Source organism: Heterodontus francisci, chromosome 23 (genome assembly GCF_036365525.1).
Source record: "Heterodontus francisci isolate sHetFra1 chromosome 23, sHetFra1.hap1, whole genome shotgun sequence".
Lineage (NCBI taxonomy): Eukaryota > Metazoa > Chordata > Chondrichthyes > Heterodontiformes > Heterodontidae > Heterodontus > Heterodontus francisci.
In genome coordinates this window covers 54,364,345-54,385,566 of record NC_090393.1, presented here as the reverse complement: position 1 = coordinate 54,385,566, position 21,222 = coordinate 54,364,345, and the positions used below count along the sequence as shown (strand labels likewise).

At 49.8% G+C, this 21,222-nt stretch overlaps 1 protein-coding gene across 2 annotated transcripts in view; it reads right to left on the bottom strand.

Moving 5' to 3' along the window:
• Positions 1–21,222, bottom strand: part of LOC137382826 (paxillin-like) — a 203,171-nt gene that overhangs the window by 14,659 nt on the left and 167,290 nt on the right. The window contains exons 7-11 of one of the 2 annotated variants that reach the window (XM_068055317.1): positions 14,940–15,075; positions 11,557–11,820; positions 2,080–2,262; positions 1,248–1,421; positions 754–835 (exon numbers count right to left, since the gene is read on the bottom strand). In XM_068055317.1, the coding sequence (XP_067911418.1) occupies positions 754–835; positions 1,248–1,421; positions 2,080–2,262; positions 11,557–11,820; positions 14,940–15,075 (839 nt within the window). The remainder of the gene's footprint in view (positions 1–753; positions 836–1,247; positions 1,422–2,079; positions 2,263–11,556; positions 11,821–14,939; positions 15,076–21,222) is intronic. The other variant, XM_068055316.1, reaches the window with a different exon arrangement.

Sequence of the window (21,222 nt, the reverse complement as noted above, 5' to 3'; positions counted from 1 at the left end):
GAAGGAACAGCAATATAGTTCCAAGACAGGATGTTGGGTGTCTGGTGGGGAACTTACAGGTGGTGGTGTTCCCATGCGTCTGTTGCCCTTGTTACTCTAGGTTGTAGAGGTCGTGGGTTTGGAAGGTGCTGTGAAGGAGGCTTGGAGAGTAGTTTCAGTGCATCTTGTAGATGGTACACACTGCCGCCACTGTATGCTGGTGGTAGAGAGAGTGGTGGATAGGTTGCCGATCAAGTGGTCTGCTTTTTCCTGGATGGTATCGAGCTTCTTGAGTCTTGTTGGAGCTGCACCCATCAGACTATCTTATGCAGATTGCCACAAATAGAAGTGCAAACGTATAAGGTTAATATATTTCCGTACATATGAGTAGCATATTATCCCAATACTTTTGTTCATGGCACAGAAGCTCGAAAAGTTAAAAAATGACTAGCTCAGATAGCCAGATATTTCATCGGATTTGCTGTCAGTATAAAGGTTAAATGTGATTAGTAACCCTCCCCCGTAACTCTTTCCAATTTGGTGAAGTATGTCTTGAGAATGCCGCCAATGAATTGGGAGGAAGGATATGAAAGTGCTGTGCATGGACTCTGGCCTGACCAACACAGAACATGGTCAACAGTGAAATGATATAAGCTTAAAACTGATTTCTAGAATACATGATGTGCTAGCATTTACATTGAGCGATGCTAAAGCACAGAATTTGGAAAGGTCAAACTGCACAAGACAGAAAGCACATTAGAAACAGCATTATACCATCTGGTCCAAAGAAGGCTCCACACTGGGCACAGAAGAAGTGTTCAGGATGCCAAGTTCTATCCAGGGCTGTCACCACTTTCTGTAAAATAGAAAACAAAGAGAAGGCATCATGCAGCAGCATACACCTAGACAACTATATTACACTGAACAGAGGTGGCCCAGATACAGCTCCTCTGCACTGTCCTAATTCCTCACAACATGGCTCCAAGACAATAGCTACACCAAAGTGTCTCACTCCTAGCAACTAGGTCTGGCACTGTTCCATGTCATGGTCTTGAAGTAAATCCATTTTTAAAAACAAAACAATGAAACTTGAGTATTCCTTTCCTAGAAGGATGCTATTCCCAGAGAATACAGGATTGGCTGTTACACCATCCACTTGCAGCCTTGTTCATGTTTGTCACTCGCAGAAGAAGTGCCCAATAATTAATCCTCGCTATTCAACTCACAAGATTAACTATTTCTTTTTGAAAATATTTTGAGATACTCACATCCAGAATGGGTCCATTGCAGTAATAACAGCGGGGGGAGAATAGATTGTGGTAATCTTTCTCACAGTATGGCTGCCCATCTCGCTCAAAGAAATTCCGAGAGCCAATCTCCTCTTGGCAATGGGTACAAACAAAGTGCTCTGGGTGCCAGGTACGACCCATTGCAGTGACAACCTAACAGAAAATAAACACATTTTAAAATGCTTCACAAATGTGGAAGGCAGCAAACAATCCCACCTGCTCAAATATACCTAGCTACTATCCCTTCACAATATGTAACAAGCAAGTTTGCTAATCAAAGCTTTTGAAATGCTTATGCAGCCTGTACTCATCCAGACAACCAGATGGTGTGTCCCAAGAGGCAGAATGCTGCTCTTTTGGGGAGGGTAGTATTAAATATTTTTAGAATACAATATAACATCCTCTGATGAAAGGAACACACCTCAAAATGTCAATAACCTGACTTTTCTCTTTACAAATGCTGATTGACCCTTGTATTAGCAGAATCTTCTGCTTTTATCAAGATTAGCTACCTCATGACTGCAGTTGGCTTCTACTGTTACCCTGACAGCAGTATTGATATGTTGAATAGACTGTCATGGGTATTCATTAAACAAGATAGCACAGCAGCACTCTCCTGCCTCAATAAAAATTGTGCTTCACTATATAGAGTAGACACAACTTTGAGCAGCATGCTACTAATTGCAGTAACAATGGGCTCAAACTGCAAGCCATCAGCATGCCCCCAAAAACAGCAACATAAACTAGTTCCATTGACTTCCACAGAAGAACAGACGTCAGGGACATTTTGACCCGAGATAGTTCTCCTTACCTGTCCAGCAATAGGCTTCTTGCATGCAGCACACACTCCTTTTGCAACAGTTGCGACCCCCAGCTTATTCAGCCCAACATGCAGTTCATCCAGCATATTATCCAGTTGGCTTCCAGCTTTTTGAGGACCTGCTACAGTGGAAGAGCCACCATGCTTGCCTTTCGACCCTGACTGCGTCATCATCTGTGAAAAGAAAAACGGGAGAATAAAAGTTGTCATATTAAATATTCAACAGGTTACCGCACCGCTACAATGTTAAGCAACAGATGAATACTAACCTGATTTTATCTCAGAGGCGTGCTAATTCACTGATATAAAATTTTAACCAGTAATTTAATGGTTTATTGTTCATCTTTAGATACAATAGTTATCATTCTCCAAAAGAAGGCATGACTAATGCACCTTCCCTTTGATGAGATTTTTCAGTTAGAACCTTCATAACCCTCATTTATTGTGTAAAGGCATGATTTTTAGTTCTTTTGACCAGAACAGGCATCTTATTGCAGGACCTATACCCTCATGACATGCAAGGTGAATAATATTCTTACAAAAATCAATTTAAAAAAAATTATTAGACGTTATGGGCTGGATTTTATTGCACCACTGGGAGCAGTGGCTACTGTCAGTACTGCAGGAGACACGAAGACTGGAGAAGACCCCAGGAGAAGTGGGGTCGGGGTCACTGGGGCCATTCAGGTAGGCTCTGGCAACGGGATATGGGGGTGGGGGGTTCTTCCTGGAAGTGGGGGGGGGGGTTCTTCCCAGAGGTGGTGGTGCTATCAACATCCTAGGGGCTACCATTGACCAGAAACTGAACTGGCGTAGTCATAAATATCATGGCTACAAGAGCAGGTCAGAGGCTAGGAATCCTGCGGCAAGGTAACTCCCCTCCTGACTCCCCAAAGCCTGTCCACAATCTACAAGGCACAAGTCAGGAGTGTGATGGAATACTCTTCACTTGCCTGGATGGGTGCAGCCCCAACAACAGTCAAGAAGCTCAACACCATCCAGAACAAAGCAGCCCGCTTGATTGTCACACCATCCACAAACATTCACTCCCTCCACCACCGACGTACAGTGGCAGCAGTGTTCACCATCTACAAGATGCACTGAAACTACTCTCCAAGCCTCCTTCACAGCACCTTCCAAACCCGCGACTTCTACCACCTCGAAGGACAAGAGCAGCAAATGCATAAGAACATCACCACCTGCAAGTTCCCCTCCAAGTCACACATCATCCTAACTTGGAACTATATCACCGTTCCTTCACTGTTGCTGGGTCCAAATCCTGGAATTCCCTTCCTAACAGCGCTGTGGGTGTACCTACCTCACATGGACTGCAGCGGTTCAAGAAGTCAGCTCACCACCACCTTCTCAAGGGCAATTAGGGATGGACAATAAATGCTGGCATAGCTCGTGACACTCACATCCCATGAATGAATAAAAAAAAAGTGGGGGGTTCTTCCCAGAGGGGAGGGGTAGGAGAGGAAGGGGGGAGGGGGGGGAAACGGGGGCAGGTCAGTGCCGCCCATGGGGCCCTCTGGGTGTCATGCATTGTCTCCAAAGGAGGGACTCCCCCGCCCCGATCCCAATAGGAGGTCGCCAGGATTTACTTGGCGGTGTCTCCCCTTGGCGGTGGGCCCCTCTGCCTTCAATAAAATTGAGGTTGGCCTGCCGTCCATGGCCTTCCCAACCCCAGCCTAAATTCAAAGGCATCAGGAAGGCAATGGGTACTCCACCCTCTGCCTTCCCACATCATTTTACGGGCCCCCCTGCCTCCGTTTCCGTCCCTATGAGGTCCATAAAATTCAGTCTTATATTTTACTTTGCAAAAAGTTAAAAGGTTTATTTGTGTGGTTAATATACACATACATAGAAATGAAGTCCCCTATTGTAAGATTTACTCTATAACTCCACACATAACAAAATTATATACAAGGGATATTTAGCCTTGTTAAATGTCTTTTTAGATAGATAAAGCACTTAGCCAGATGCTGAATACAGGACTGCTGGACTATACTGATTGATCAATAAAGGCTGTCAATCAAATACTGTCTACTAGTAAAACCTTCCTTGGTTAGCCTGAATCAATCAAAGCTGAAATTTGTTGACTCAGTCTATCTGAATTTTACTGAGCACTCTGCAACAATAATTTATCAGCAATAGGCCTGTACCTTTTTGTGTACGGGTTGAGGGTGTCGAGGGTCATTTTGCAAAGTGTCTTGCACTATATGCTCACGTTACATGAAAAACACAGTCTACAAAATGGGTACAATTTTACAAATATTAACGAAACATGTTTTAGATAGCTAGATTGTTCACTGTTAAAATAAATCAGTTAACATGATTAAAAATGAGGTATAAAAAGTTACAGATTAAAAATTCGGAATGTAGGAAGTGCTGCCTAAACACACTGCACACAGAAGTTTCCTCATGAGGAGGGCGAGACTGATTAGTTATCTTCAGAAAATTTTGCATCATAGCTCATGTCTGTTGGAATATGAGAGCAAACTTTCTTGTTGCTGCACCTGGGGCAAGTTGATCACCTGGGCATTGCCAAAACAGCAAAAGCAGATGGCAAGGAGCATGCAACTGTAAGGAATGCCTGCTCAATTTTACATGCATTTACTTGCTAGGATGTGTACTCCTCTCCCCTGCCCAATTTCTTTGCTTTTCCTCCACTCAGGTGATCCAAAAGCTTCAGAGACAGGATCTGGTAACTGTGCCCCACTAAGTTTTGAAAGCTGGTGAGAATAAGCAATTAATAATAGAGGAAGTAGCACTACAGGAGCATTCTTTTCTCTGGCCTGCCTTGAACAACTTTTTAAGATGTTGCCTCAGTGACATTAGGGGTCCTCTGCAGATTTTTCTTTGTCTTTTCCTCAAATTGCTGATACAGCTCACTGGCTGGAAAACTGCATTTCAGCAGATGTCAGAGAGCCGTGATCCACCCATCAGCAGATGCTGGAAACCTAACCAAAAAAAGTGGAATCTGGCAAAGAAAAAAACATCGTACAAAAAGCTGCAACAAATTTTATAAAATATATTAAGGGAAGGACATGAGAGTTTCAATTTTAAAAAGATCTCACAAAGGGACAAGTGATATCATTTACCTTCCCCATACTTTGTGGATAGAGGGCATAATGAGTGAATGATGAATCACACATCTTATCATTAGCATAGAGAGATATCACAGCCCTGTACCACTCGCTAAGCCAGGCAGTATAATTTCAGTGGTTAATAAAATATTAAATTACTAAAAAAAGTCACTGGCAGACTTATTTTCCTGCAGTGGCACTCATGATGCATCACAGAGACTATTTGTGGCTCTCGACAGACCTCCCGCTCTATGTACCTCAATTTGTTATATGCCCAGTGATCTATGCTGGGATTTAGTGCAGTTCTTGTTTTCCAGCAAAGAAATAGTATTAGGAGGCAGGGTTTTCCCAGCTTCCACATAGCAAGTAAAATAGCTCTAATAAGACAGGACTACCTAATAATAAAAACAGACAGCAAAAAAAGGAAGCCATACAGCCTGTGGTGCTTTTATTTTTTTTCTTTCTCTTGCTGGATCTTCATTTAGGTTCTTTCCAAACTGACTTGATTTCAGATAAGGCATTTTTCAGTGAAGTCACAGGCACAGACTCATCACTGTACTGTGCATTGTTGCAGCATTCTGATGACATCCTCAAGAAAGATATTGGTTGGGACTGTGCTCTTGATTAAAATCTGGTAACTTTTTTGTTGGATCTAGCATGGTTTTTTTTCAGATATTTATCACAACAAACAACACAGAACTCTAATGGATGACTCAGCTTTCTGTAGAGTTATCACTTTCTAATAAAATTATATATGCTTAGTTAATTGTTTTCTAACATAATGCAACCATCACGTAAAGCAAGCATTCAAGTAATCCAACTACAACCAAACCAATGAAATATCTTAAACGAAGAGATTCCATGGCAAAATAATTGAGTTTAATCAGTTGACATCCCATATAGATAGTCCAGGTTGTCTCCTAACATCACCTGGTATTAACAAATGAAAACAAGTCAAACTGCCGTACTACTAGATCACACTTATGCAAGTGTCAACACTAGCAACCTGTGGTTGTATCATAGAAAGTACAGAACAAGACAATACATTAAGCTTTGTGGTTATTAGCCTGCATTCGCTGTCTGTATTTGAAACATTAAGTTCACTCATGTACACACATTTGCCTTTGCTTTTTCTTGCCGTCCACAAAGTGAAGGAGGGGCTGGGCGCGGGGGAAGGGCAAATGGATCTACCAGTCCCGGAAGATCTCCTTTATGGAATGGGGAACACAGCATGTTGGTAGCACGGCCTGGGCTGACTGGCTAGAAATGGATCAACAGGAGACAGAAATGTAACAGAACAGAAGGGAAGAAGTTAAATAAACTATGAAAAGGCGCAGAGTGAAAATCATACATGCAAAACACATTGAAGGGGCCAGCAGTACATCCGCCACACAGGGAAATTTTATAGCAGGGTCCAGTTCAAGCTCCAGATTAGCTGGTTATCACTGAAGAGTGAGAATCAATTTATTAACCAAGTCTACTAGATTATCCAATTAAGCTAATTAGTGCTGGAAAATGTTATACATTGCCCCAGAGACAGCAATTAGCATTTCCTAGTGCAGGTATGGCGAAACACCTTTTAAAATGGCAGAGTTCTGCCCTATCATCATTTAAAAATAACGCATTTTCATTATTCTTCGACCTGCAATAAAAGGAGCTGACCAGGATCTCCCTCTGTCCAATTTTCAGCACATTACATTTGGATGGAACGTCCTTTGGTTGATCAGTCACTTCATTGCCAGCTGTGGGTAATCTATGTCCAACACTGCCAGCTGCATGGTGATGGGCAGCCTGGATGGAGAGAGAGGTGGCTTCCCTTGGAACCAAGCAATTTGGGCTTCTGTGAGCTGAGATTAGGGCCTGGACCATGCTATTGATAGTACTTGCCTGAAACACATAGAACTCTGTTCACATAGAACCAAACACTAAGCAGCCTACGCAGCAAGCAATGACTTTCATCTTTATCATGGCTGGATTCAAAACTCTGGCCATACAATACATCAATCAAAATGGAGTCACATCTCCTTCATGGTTAAAGTTGTCTTCAAAAATCTAAGTTTTTTGTTTAGCCCCAAGCACTTCCTTTCCCCTAAATAATTCTTCACTTTCTATAAAGTTTAAGACTGTCCAAGATTTGTATATAGTTCCTATTTTGAAGAGGATCTTCTAGCACCTCATGCATACTTCTGGACAGCATATAAGAAAAAGCTCAACATTTGACAGGTGATCTCTCTCTCTCCCATCCAAGCTCTCCCAGTAAGCTTTTCTCACTTTTCTCTGCTTTATCAGTACTAGTATAATCTCTTTTGTTCCCTCAAAGTTTCAAATTCATTGCCTTACATAGTGCTTTTTCTTCCCTACATCCAGACTATATTGCAGTCATGACTCACTGCATAGTCTGCTATTCTTTCCCAGGACCTCAAAAGTATTAACATTTTTTCATTCTGAATTACTCCCCTTCTCCTTACAATCTTCAGAATTTTAACACTTGTTTGGTATAACCTATTCAATACTCTCTGCTTTACCTAATTTTCTTCTTTAATATTTTCAAGAATCATTGCTGCCCAACACAAAAGGTCTTGGCTTTGAAATAATACAACTGTTTCACCTCAATTTTGGGTTGAATTTCAAATCGACCAATAATACAAAGTAATGTATCATTTTCTTAAACTCCTTCAATGATTCAGAGACAAAATACAGATACAGGACACAAATTGAAATTCCATCTTTATGCATGGGGTGATACACAATGTAAAACCTGCACCTCATACTTGTTGCTCATGGTGCTTTTTGCAGTTTACACTCTCAGTCTTTCAGAATGACATACTCAAAATGTGATGCTATTCCTTCGACCTACATAATTACTCTGCAGGAACTTATCTTCTCTGACAGCTGCTTGATTATGCAGACAGCTATCTGGTTAGTTAATGTTAGTAAATAGAGAAAAAAATACTGCAGAAGCTGGAAATCAGAAATAAAAACAGAAAATGCTGGAAATACACAGGTCTCTGTGGAGAAAGAAACACAGTCAACATTTCAAATCGATGACCTTTCAATCAGAACGATGAAAGGTCATCGACCTAAAATGTTCTGTTTCTCTTTCCACAGATGATGCCAGACCTGAGTATTTTCAGCATTTTCTGTTTTTATATTAGCTGTTAGTAAGTGATGTTGGAAACAGATATCTTCAGGAATACTACAAGCTTCACCCAAGAAACATCTGCATTGCATCTTTGTACAGGTAAACTCACAGTGGCATTGTGCAGCTACAGTCACAAAGCATGTTTCTAAAACCTGAAGCATTTTATGAGGATAGAACAGATTTACCTTCCAGTTTCAAGTTTATTTTTAATACTTGGATCGGAAATATTGTATGGTAAGTATGGTCTTCAGGTAACAGGGCAGCATGAATGCAGACATATTTAAAATCTCAAATACCAGGGCAATTCTACTGATCGACAACCACCTTCCATGCCCACACCTAATATTTAATATAGACCAGCATTGTGCATTGAACAGCCAGTGGCTGACCCTAGGTTTACAACTGAAGCATCGTGCATAGAACAGAGCATGCTGAGATGAAAAGAATGCCCTGCCTCCTCCAAGGATGGAGGTGAAGTGAGTGACAAATTTTCAAACACTGCATTCACCTATAAAGAGAAAATGAACATTGCAATAAACTGGGAACAGCCGAGTGTATAAATACATGTATACTCTCATGAGAACAAAACTTCACCGCCCACCCATTTTCTTAATTCTACAGTATTAAATGTCCCTGTTGGCATTGTGTCAAGTAATTTTACAAAATAAGCAGCTTGATAATGTGATTATAAATAGAAACTGAACCAAATAATACATTTATATTAGATGCATTTTGTATATTTAACAATAAAATTTTACGTAAGTGATGGTTCCATATGTCAAACTATGAATTCTAGATGCAAGGTTTTTTAAGACACTAAGCTTTCATATCAGCTGTGAAAATTTAATACATTGCTTCTTGAATTGGCTAACTCGCACCCTGATGTGGCTATACCACCTCTCCCACTCACTGTGACCCTCAGTTAAACACTACGACAGAGCCAATACCTGGATTCATGTATTAGTATTAAGGCCACTTTTGTATTAACTGCAAATCTGACGAATTTGCAGATGAGTTTCTGAATCCAAGTCACTGATGTGAATTAAAAAATCAGCTAACTCAGCAATAAACAGGGATCAAATCTGGGCCTTCCACATTTGTATGGTGTAGTACCACGCTGTACAATATATTTACTGACAAGGCGCTTGGGGAGTCCAACAAACAATTTCTAATTAGTTAATATCTCACCCTTCCCCAACCCCCCCAAAACGTTTAAACTTAGTAGCCCTCATTGGTAACGTTTTGATTGTTCCCAGCCAGGCCTGGTAGAATTAACATAATAGTGACATCTCTGACAAGACAACACTCCAAACTTCATTATCCTTACCCTGTAACCATCATAAACTACAGTGATTTGGATAATAGGGACAGGTCAGCATCAAAATAGATTGACAGTATAGATTTCAATACCTGGATACTGGTTACACTAATAGGATAGTGACTGTACTTCCTGCAATAATTCCACACATCAGAATACTTCTGAAGCTATTTACACATTAAGAAATCAGATTGTGTATCTCCAATCTGAGCAAAGTACACTACAAAGGGAATGAAACTAAAGCTGAAGAAGCTTCAAAAATCCTTTATCAGATAAGTTTTAAGAAGTATCTAGAATCATGAAAGATAGAATACTTCCATGCCTCTGGTCGAAACAGTAGAGTGTCTTCTTCATTGGTATTACCATCAGTCTGACAGGCTATTGACACCATGACTCTAGGGGATGCAGGAGATGATGGAGGCTCAGCTTGGACAGCAGTAGTCTGTACTATAGGAAGAGGGAAGGAACGTGGATGCTGTTCTGGTGGCGAAGTGTACTGTAACGGGCTTAACGGTGTAACCGGTGGTGTTCGAAGGACTGGCGGTTTCTGATATTCATCAGCTGAACTATCCCACTGAGGTGCAGGTTGAGATCCTGGGAATATGGAGGACAATGTGGAAGAAGCAGAAGCTTTGGAAGAAGCAGAAGCTTGGGAAGACACAGGGAGAGGAGGTGGAGAAGGCACAGGGGGAGGAAGTAGGGAAGGTACAGAGGGAGGAGATGGGGAAGAAACAAAGGAAGGAGGCAGGAGTGAAACTTTAAGAAGTTCATTTCTTCTTTTATCTTGGCATAGTTTGATTGGGGGAGAGGGTGAAACAGAATGGGGTGACGGAGTAGAACCCTTTGAAGATGAAGGGGGTTCTGGAGTGATTATTATCTGGAGAGAAACACACAGCAGCTTTAGTACTAAAAATCTAATGTACATTAAGGGATATTTTCATTCATACAGCCCAATTTGTACCATGCTTCAAGCTGCTATTTGACAAACAGGTTTATGGAGAACAGCAGAGCTCCAGAGCATTCTATGAATATTAAATTCACAACTGGAGAAACCTCTACCATTATCAAAGTCACTTCGAGCTAAGTTACAGTGATTTTCTTAAGCAAGTAAATGTTAAAGAACCTACAGCTGTGCCATTTGCAAACACATGTTAGCCTCACAGCCGATGTCAAAGCCTTGTTAAAACATGGGATTGGGAGAATAGAACTTAATTTCAAATTATCACAGTTGAAAACAAGCAACATCACTAATAATCACCATGATTAAACATTAATAAACAACTGGTGAGCATCACCTGTAAGCAACTGGGCTCAGAGGGGCACTAACGTCTTCAGACTAACAGTAGAATTGGGAGATACAAGGAGACCAGATAGTGATTTAAATAAAACTCCACAACATTAAACGCAAACCCACAAATCTCCCACAGCGAACAATATAAATCAGAAAAGCATGATATGCAATTTTCTGTGCATATGTAGGGAAAAGCAAAGAAGTGAAATTGTGCTTGGGAAAACTATCAGGAGTTGCTTCAGGCTGCACCAAGCATTTGTAATTACAGCAACCTCATTCATTCAATCTGAGCCTCAGCTACTTTTATGCATTTACCTACGGATGTGCACCACCACCCCACCCAATTGTGGCTACAATACACAGCACAACTGATAGCTGATCAAGCGGAAAACTCTAGTTTATATCTGGCTGCAGGAAACAAATGCACAGTAGACTAATGAGTTCATAGCTCATTTCCAATGTGACCAATCCAGTTTAAACTGGAGCACAGAAGACTCAACCTGAAAATCAGAATTATAGTAAATTGTTCAGCAGTCCATGCACAAGGCATTAAAATAAATTTTCTTTATGCATCAAACCTTACTTCATGCATTTCTCGTCACAATTTTTCATGCAATCTACTAGCTACCTTCTCAACCACATGAGTTCCCTCCTCATGTTTCCTGACAGGTTTTGAAGTGATGACCAACCCTTCTGTGAGCCAGTCATCCACTTTTCTATTCGTGGGCTCCTTCTTTTCGATCCCCAGTCTGCCATGCAGCTCCTCAATAAGCCTATCCTGAGACACGTTTTTATTAAATATGACAGGCCCAAACTTGCGGCGTGGTATGTCCTCACGGTACATCGGGTGTACGTTTGAAGAATGCTTTGTCCTCTTAATAAGAGATTTCATCTGCACCACAGGGAACATTGCATAGTGAAACCACAATCCTGAGGTGACACAGACACACCCCTCACACACAGCATTTACACTCATCACAATGGTTAACGTGCAGCTTTTACATGAGCACTCTTGTTATGTACAGCATTTACCTTAGCACAACAGAAAGGTCCAAATTCCTTCCTAATAAGTTACAGAAATGCACGTACACATTAGGCAGCAGTTAGGGCACTACTCCAGTAAGAGTTCCAGGCAGAAAGGCTCAAAAGAAGATCCTCCACCTCTGTGTGCCACTTTCTTGTTTACTTGACTTGTCGACAACCATTCCAATCAAACCCTGCTGGAGGCCAGGCATGTACAATTTCTACAGTATAATGGCATGTTAACCAGCTCTAAGAGATTAATTTTAAGGAAGGAACCAATGGCATCTCATAAGTCCCACAAAAAAGTGGTTTATGATGTCACTGGTTTTCCTGAGGTCAGGTCCTCTGCATTATAATACATTGCATACCAGGGTTACAATGTGTCTGCTTCCCAGATAAACCTTCAGATAAAGAATTTACTGAGTGATCAAGGAGATGCAAACAATTTTCCACACATTTGAGATATATTCCATTGTCTGTTCCCCATATATGTAGGTGGCACACAGAGTACTGTCCCAGTGTTGGACACACATTTAGACTAGTTTCAGTGTCTATACTCTTAGTGAGTTTGTAATTTAGAAAGTAAGATAATCATTCACAAAAAAAACCAGTAGTAATGTCATTAAAGCAAAGTCAGTACTGGCTGTGACTCGGACAATGTTAAGTGCATTAAGCTCCACAACAATATAACATGTTCTGCATCTAGCACCATTCTGACCATGCAGAATGGGATCATGCCATAAATCGCTGTAAAACATTCCACATTCAAACTTTCTGCCTGCCTGACTAGAAGTAGAAATCCATTCCACTGTGAGTATTTGAACTGGAGGTAAATCAAATTGCTCCTCCTGAGTTTTCTCATTGAGTTGATGATGCGGTGAACAATGATTCGCGCCACTTTGTTCTAGCTCCATTACCCTGTTTTGTTTTGGTTGCTGCTGGGTTGTCTGCTGAATGCGTTTCTGATATGACTTGTTTGCACTCAGTAACTTTGTTGAGTCTTCTCCTCCAGGTTTGGCTCCATGTGCGATACTCTGTTGATACTGTGGTCTCCCACTCACCTCCATATTCAAGGCGGAAAGTTCCATAGTATCAGGATACACTGATGCTCTGTCCACTGGCACCACCATAGCTTCAAGGACCTCTTGTTTGGTCTCCACATGCTCTTCTGGCACAGCCTCAGGATATAAGGACAACAGCTTATCTAAAGCTTCATTCATCTCAGCAAAGTCAGTAATCGAGGATGTAGCAATTTCCTGCTGTCCAGTGCCTGAGATCACTGCTGGTTTGGGCACAGACCTTTCAGTTTCAGTGGCATTTAAAGAACTTGACATAACTTCATCTTTCACTTCAGTGATAATGAACTGGTTCCAAGATTTTTTCTCACTTCCCACTATTTGCACATCCCTGAGGGTGGTGGCAGGAGGTTCTGAAATGTGTGGCATCACTGACAAAGAAACATCAGTGTCCAGTTCTGAATTTGCATTTGTATTAGATGAAGTTGATGCAAAAAAGACAGATGAATGAAGCACTGGATGGTCAAGTGATGGAGTGGGAGGGTTAGGTAATGTGGAAGCAGATGGGTGTAAAGGGATAGGCTCCTCATCAATGTGCAGCAGCTCCAGTGGACTGGGTGTTCGTGAAAGTGTAGAGGGTAAAGTTGTACCATTGTGCATAAACTGGGAATTGCATGGCATGGGCAACAGCACCCCAGTTGTTGATAGAGTAATGATAGATGGGGAAGCAGCAGACACTAGCAGGGCATTTGGAGCAGATGTTTCCCGCTTTTCATCTGGTTCAAAACTTATAGGACTTACAGTACCAGCCTAAATCGAGGAAAGGAGAGTAACAGAAAGAACAGAAAAATGAAATAGACTGGAGAATAAAAAAGAAAATAAATGAAGAAGATTTTAATCCATTCCTGTCCCTTGCTGAGGGACACACACATTACATTCACCCTATTACCTCATTCCAACACCACTCTAAGACACCCAATTTGCCATCTATCCTTCTAGAAGTTCATGGTGCCCCCACCTCCCCCCCCCCCCCCCCGCACCTTGTTCTCCAGTATCTCATACCCCATCCATTCCCCTAACACATCAAGCATATCCTATACTGCATTTATCCAATACCTCGCATTCCATCCATCCATCCTGCCAAAACTTTGAGTCCCATCCTACATTAGATTGGCTCCATGCCTCACACCCCATCTTCCTATGCCTGTATCCTCCTTATGGCTCATGCTCCATCCCTCAATGCATACCCTCAACATCACATCCACATGCCCTGCTTTTCATGTACCATTCCATACTGTATTCTCTTTGCAGACACCTCTTGTACAATCTGTCTCTGCATTCCTCGTACCACCTCATTCCTACATGCCTATCTGTGGTACTGTTACCTAAAATAAGTAATCAATACAAAATGGAATACTGAATGATTTTTGGCACAATCTAGAAAATATGTTGAAAAATAGTTCAAGACCAATTCAGTTCGATTTCTTCCAAGTTCATGCAACATTAACGTTAAGATAGCCGAAAAAAAAGTTGCATTCATCTTCTGAACAAATTTCCAGTTAGGATATAGTTAATAATTATTTGAATGAAGCAGCCACGTCTGACACATTCCCTTCAGCAGGATGGAGGGGACACATTACAGACTCTTTACCAACAGAGGGCTTCAGGTACTACATTCTTCCCAGGTAAAATCTTGCTCCAGTAAATAACCTCCCAGGTCTCATTAAAAATTAGTTTGACATATTCTCTCCCAAGTTAAAATGCAGCAAACAGATAATTTTTCTGAATATGTTTACCTTGCTTTGATAAGTAACAGGTGCTTGCCGCTGGCTAAATCATCCTGTGAACTGCATTTACAACATTCAAAACAGCTTTCACACAACTCTCAGGGCTGCCCATGAAGCAAATGCTTTTGCATGGCTTTTGCACTCTGGTACTGAACTCAGGAAGGACAGAAATCTGGTGAACTCACATTGAACACAGAGAGGGATTCCATCAACTCATCGAGCTCACGAGTTGCTGAAGATGCAGAAATGCGTGCCTGCTGCTGGCTAGGAGTGTCACGCTGAGAGGTCGGCCCTTCCACTGGAGACACAGCTGTTGCAGGACTGAAAATGAGACCAAACTAGTCAGCAGCACCCTGAACTACAACAAACCACAATGGAATGCACTGCCTGAGCTGAAATTCATTTTACTGCCTATGTTCAAACACTAGGCGCGGATTCAATTTAAGCTTAAACTGGAGAAAAAGAAAGGGGGAGAGAGATTGGGGGGGGGGGGGGGGAGAGAGGGGGAAGGGGGAGAGATAGGGGAAGAGTGAGGGGGAGAGAGAGGGGGAGAGAGTGAGGAGAAGAGAGGGGGAGGAGAAGAGGGAGGGGAGGAGTTGGCAGGAGGGGAGGGGGAGAGGGTAGGGAAAGGGGCAAGGGGAGGAGAGGGGAGCGGGAAAGGGGCAGGGGGTGAGGGAAGGGGGTGAGGGAAGGATGATGGACAGAGTGATGGGGAGGGGGGGAGGGTGAGGAGTGGGGGGGGTGAGCGAACAGGGGGGGGGTGAGAGGACGGGGGGGGTGAGAGGACGGGGGGGGGGGGGGGTGAGAGGACGGGAGGGGGGGGGTGAGAGGACGGGAGGGGGGGGGTGAGAGGACGGGAGGGGGGGGGGGGTGAGAGGACGGGAGGGGGGGGGGGTGAGAGGACGGGAGGGGGGGGGTGAGAGGACGGGAGGGGGGGGGTGAGAGGACGGGAGGGGGGGGGTGAGAGGACGGGAGGGGGGGTGAGAGGACGGGTGGGGGGGGTGAGAGGACGGGGGGGGGGGTGAGAGGACGGACGGGGAAGAGGACGGGGGGGGAGGTGAGAGGACGGGGGGGAGGTGAGAGGACGGGGGGGGAGGTGAGAGGACGGGGGGGGGAGGTGAGAGGACGGGGGGGGAGGTGAGAGGACGGGGGGGGAGGTGAGAGGACGGGGGGGGGAGGTGAGAGGAAGGGGGGGGAGGTGAGAGGACGGGGGGGGAGGGTGAGAGGACGGGGGGGGAGGTGAGAGGAAGGGGGGGGAGGTGAGAGGAAGGGGGGGGAGGTGAGGGGACGGGGGGGGGGGGGAGGTGAGAGGACGGGGGGGGGGAGTTGAGAGGACGGGGGGGGGTGAGAGGACGGCGGGGGGGGGTGAGAGGACGGGGGGGGGGGGTTGAGAGGACGGGGGGGGGGTTGAGAGGACGGGGGGGGGGTTGAGAGGACGGGGGGGGGGGGTTGAGAGGACGGGGGGGGGGTTTAGAGGACGGGGGGGGGTTTAGAGGACGGGGGGGGGGTTGAGAGGACGGGGGGGGGGTTGAGAGGACGGGGGGGGGGGTGAGGGTGGGGGGGGGTGAGGGTGGGGGGGGGGTGAGGGGAATGGGGGGGGGACAGGCGAGTGGGGGGGACAGGGGAGTGGGGGGGGGGACAGGGGAGTGGGGGGGGACAGGGAGTGGGGGGGGACAGGGGAGTGGGGGGGGGACAGGGGAGTGGGGGGGACAGGGGAGTGGGGGGGGACAGGGGAGTGGGGGGGAGAGGGGAGTGGGGGGGAGAGGGGAGTGGGGGGGGAGAGGGGAGTGGGGGGGGGAGAGGGGAGTGCGGGGAGAGGGGAGTGCGGGGGAGAGGGAGTGCGGGGGAGAGGGGAGTGCGGGGGGAGAGGGGAGTGCGGGGGAGAGGGGAGTGCGGGGGAGAGGGGAGTGCGGGGGAGAGGGGGAGTGCGGGGAGAGGGGAGTGCGGGGGAGAGGGGAGTGCGGGGGAGAGGGGTTGTGGGCGGGGGGAGAGAGGCGTGGGCGGGGGGAGAGAGGCGTGGGCGGGGGGGAGATGTGGGCGGGGGGGGGAGATGTGGGCGGGGGGGAGATGTGGGCGGGGGGGAGATGTGGCGGGGGGGAAGATGTGGGCGGGGGGGGGTGAGAGGACGGGGGGGGTGAGAGGACGGTGGGGGGTTCAGAGGACGGGGGGGGTTCAGAGGACGGGGGGGTGTTGAGAGGACGGGGGGGGGTTGAGAGGAGGGGGGTGTTGAGAGGGACGGGGGGGGTGTTGAGAGGACGGGGGGGGTGTTGAGAGGACGGGGGGGGTGTTGAGAGGACGGGGGGGGGTGTTGAGAGGACGGGGGGGGGTGTTGAGAGGACGGGGGGGGTGTTGAGAGGACGGGGGGGTGTTGAGAGGACGGGGGGGGGTGTTGAGAGGACGGGGGGGGGGTGTTGAGAGGACGGGGGGGGGTGTTGAGAGGACGGGGGGGGTGTTGAGAGGACGGGGGGGGTGTGAGAGGACGGGGGGGGTGTTGAGAGGACGGGGGGGGGTGTTGAGAGGACGGGGGGGGGTGTTGAGAGGACGGGGGGGGGTGTTGAGAGACGGGGGGGGTGTTGAGAGGACGGGGGGGGGGTGTTGAGAGGACGGGGGGGGGGTGTTGAGAGGACGGGGGGGGGTTGTGGGGGGGGGTTGAGAGGACGGGGGGGGGTGTTGAGAGGACGGGGGGGGTTGAGAGGAGGGGGGGTGTGAGGGGGGGGTGAGGGGAGTGGGGGGGGGGACAGGGGAGTGGGGGGGACAGGGGAGTGGGGGGGAGAGGGGAGTGGGGGGGAGAAGAGGAGTGGGGGGGAGAAGAGGAGTGCGGGGGAGAAGAGGAGTGCGGGGGAGAAGAGGAGTGCGGGGGAGAAGAGGAGTAGGAGAAGAGGAGTGCGGGGGAGAAGAGGAGTGCGGGGGAGAAGAGGAGTGCGGGGGAGAAGAGGAGTGCGGGGGAGAAGAGGAGTGCGGGGGAGAAGAGGAGTGCGGGGGAGAAGAGGAGTGCGGGGGAGAAGAGGAGTGCGGGGGAGAAGAGGAGTGCGGGGGAGAAGAGGAGTGCGGGGGAGAAGAGGAGTGCGGGGCAGAGAGGAGTGCGGGGGAGAGAGGAGTGCGGGGGAGAGAGGAGTGCGGGGGAGAGAGGAGTGCGGGGGAGAGAGGAGTGCGGGGGAGAGAGGAGTGCGGGGGAGAGAGGAGTGCGGGGGAGAGAGGAGTGCGGGGGAGAGAGGAGTGCGGGGAGAGAGGAGTGCGGGGAGAGAGGAGTGCGGGGGAGAGAGGAGTGCGGGGGAGAGAGGAGTGCGGGGGAGAGAGGAGTGCGGGGGGGGGAAGAGGAGTGCGGTGGGGGAAGAGGAGTGCGGGGGGGGAAGAGGAGTGTGGGGGGAAGAGGAGTGTGGGGGGGGAAGAGGAGTGTGGGGGGGGAAGAGGAGTGTGGGGGGGGGAAGAGGAGTGTGGGGGGGGGAAGAGGAGTGCGGGGCGGGGGGGAAGAGGAGTGCGGGGCGGGGGGAAGAGGAGTGCGGGGCGGGGGGAAGAGGAGTGCGGGGCGGGGGGGAAGAGGAGTGCGGGGCGGGGGGGAGAGGAGTGCGGGGCGGGGGGGAGAGGAGTGCGGGGCGGGGGGGGAAGAGGAGTGCGGGGCGGGGTGGAAAGAGGAGTGCGGGGCGGGGGGGAAAGAGGAGTGCGGGGGAAAGAGGAGTGGGGGAGGGAGAGGAGTGGGGGGAGGGAGAGGAGTGGGGGGGAGGGAGAGGAGTGGGGGGGAGGGAGAGGAGTGGGGGGGAGGGAGAGGTGTGGGGGGGAGGGAGAGGTTGTGGGGGGAGGGAGAGGTGTGCGGGGGGGAGGGGGAAAGAGGGGTCCGGGGAAAGAGGGGTCCGGGGGAAAGAGGAGTGCGGGGGGAAAGAGGAGTGCGGGGGAAAGAGGAGTGCGGGGGAAAGAGGAGTGCGGGGGAAAGAGGGAAGGGAGTGCGGGGGAAAAAGAGGAGTGCTGGGGAAAGAGGAGTGCGGGGGAAAGAGGAGTGCGGGGGAAAGAGGAGTGCGGGGGAAAGAGGAGTGCGGGGGAAAGAGGAGTGCGGGGGGAAAGAGGAGTGCGGGGAAAGAGGAGTGCGGGGGAAAGAGGAGTGCGGGGGAAAGAGGATGTGCGGGGGAAAGAGGAGTGCGGGGGAAAGAGGAGTGCGGGGGAAAGAGGAGTGCGGGGGAAAGAGGAGTGCGGGGGAAAGAGGAGTGCGGGGGAAAGAGGAGTGCGGGGGAAAGAGGAGTGCGGGGGAAAGAGGAGTGCGGGGGAAAGAGGAGTGCGGGGGAAAGAGGAGTGCGGGGGAAAGAGGAGTGCGGGGGAAAGAGGAGTGCGGGGAAAGAGGAGTGCGGGGGAAAGAGGAGTGCGGGGGAAAGAAGGAGTGCGGGGGAAAGAGGAGTGCGGGGGAAAGAGGAGTGCGGGGGAAAGAGGAGTGCGGGGGAAAGAGGAGTGCGGGGGAAAGAGGAGTGCGGGGAAAGAGGAGTGCGGGGGAAAGAGGAGTGCGGGGGAAAGAGGAGTGCGGGGGGAAAGAACCCGTGAGTGCGGGGGAAAGAGGAGTGCGGGGGAAGAACCGTGAGTGCGCGAAAGGAGGAGTGCGGGGGAAAGAGGAGTGCGGGGGAAAGAGGAGTGCGGGGGAAAGAGGAGTGCGGGGGAAAGAGGAGTGCGGGGGAAAGAGGAGTGCGGGGGAAAGAGGAGTGCGGGGGAAAGAGGAGTGCGGGGGAAAGAGGAGTGCGGGGGAAAGAGGAGTGCGGGGGAAAGAGGAGTGCGGGGGAAAGAGGAGTGCGGGGGAAAGAGGAGTGCGGGGGAAAGAGGAGTGCGGGGGAAAGAGGAGTGCGGGGAAAGAGGAGTGCGGGGGAAAGAGGAGTGCGGGGGAAAGAGGAGTGCGGGGGAAAGAGGAGTGCGGGGGAAAGAGGAGTGCGGGGGAAAGAGGAGTGGGGGAAGTTGAGAGGAGTGGTGGGGAAGGGGAGAGGAGTGGTGGGGGAAAGGGGTGGAAGGGGACAGGGGTGGAAGGGGAGCGGGGTGGAAGGGGAGAGGGGTGGAAGGGGAGAGGGGTGGAAGGGGAGTGGGGTGGAGGGGGAAGGGGAGAGGGGTGGAAGGAGAAGGGGAGAGGGGTGGAGGGGGAAGGGGAGAGGAGTGGAGGGGGAAGGGGAGAGGGGTGGAGGGGGAAGGGAGAGGGGTGGAGGGGGAAGGGGAGAGGGGTGGAGGGGGAAGGGGAGAGGGGTGGAGGGGGAAGGGGAGAGGGGTGGAGGGGGAAGGGGAGAGGGGTGGAGGGGGAAGGGGAGAGGGGTGGAGGGGGAAGGGAGAGGGGTGGAGGGGGAAGGGGAGAGGGGTGGAGGGGGAAGGGGAGAGGGGTGGAGGGGGAAGGGGAGAGGGGTGGAGGGGGAAGGGGAGAGGGGTGGAGGGGGAAGGGGAGAGGGGTGGAGGGGGAAGGGGAGAGGGGTGGTGGGGGAAGGGGAGAGGAGTGGTGGGGGAAGGGGAGAGGGGTGGAGGGGGAAGGGGAGAGGAGTGGTGGGGGAAGGGGAGAGGAGTGGTGGGGGAAGGGGAGAGGGAGTGGTGGGGAAGGGGAGAGGAGTGGTGGGGGAAGGGGTGGAAGGGGAGAGGGGTGGAAGGGGAGAGGGGTGGAAGGGGAGAGGGGTGGAAGGGGAGAGGGGTGGAAGGGGAGAGGGGTGGAAGGGGAGAGGGGTGGAGGGGGAAGGGGAGAGGGGTGGAAGGAGAAGGGGAGAGGGGTGGAGGGGGAAGGGGAGAGGAGTGGAGGGGGAAGGGGAGAGGGGTGGAGGGGGAAGGGGAGAGGGGTGGAAGGAGAAGGGGAGAGGGGTGGAAGGGGAAGGGAGAGGGGTGGAGGGGGAAGGGGAGAGGAGTGGAGGGGGAAGGGGAGAGGGGTGGAGGGGGAAGGGGAGAGGGGTGGAGGGGGAAGGGAGAGGGGTGGAGGGGGAAGGGGGAGAGGGTGGAGGGGGAAGGGGAGAGGGGTGGAGGGGGGAAGGGGAGAGGGGTGGAGGGGGAAGGGGAGAGGGGTGGATGGGGAAGGGGAGAGGGGTGGGGGAAGGGGAGAGGGGTGGAGGGGGAAGGGGAGAGGGGTGGAGGGGGAAGGGAGAGGGGTGGAGGGGGAAGGGGAGAGGGGTGGAGGGGGAAGGGGAGAGGGGTGGAGGGGGAAGGGAGAGGGGTGGAGGGGGAAGGGGAGAGGGGGAAGGGGAGAGGAGTGGTGGGGGAAGGGGAGAGGAGTGGTGGGGGAAGGTGAGGGGTGGGAAGGTGAGGGGTGGGAGGGAGAGGGGTGGGAGGGAGAGGGGTGGGAGGGAGAGGGGTGGGAGGGAGAGGGGTGGGAGGGAGAGGGGTGGGAGGGGGGTGGGGTGGAGGGGGAGGGGTGGAAGGGGGAGGGGTGGAAGGGGGAGGGGTGGAAGGGGGAGGGGTGGAGGGGGTGGGGTGGAAGGGGTGGAAGGGGGAGGGGAGAGGGTTGGAGGGGGAGGGGGAAGGGGAAGTGGAGAGGGG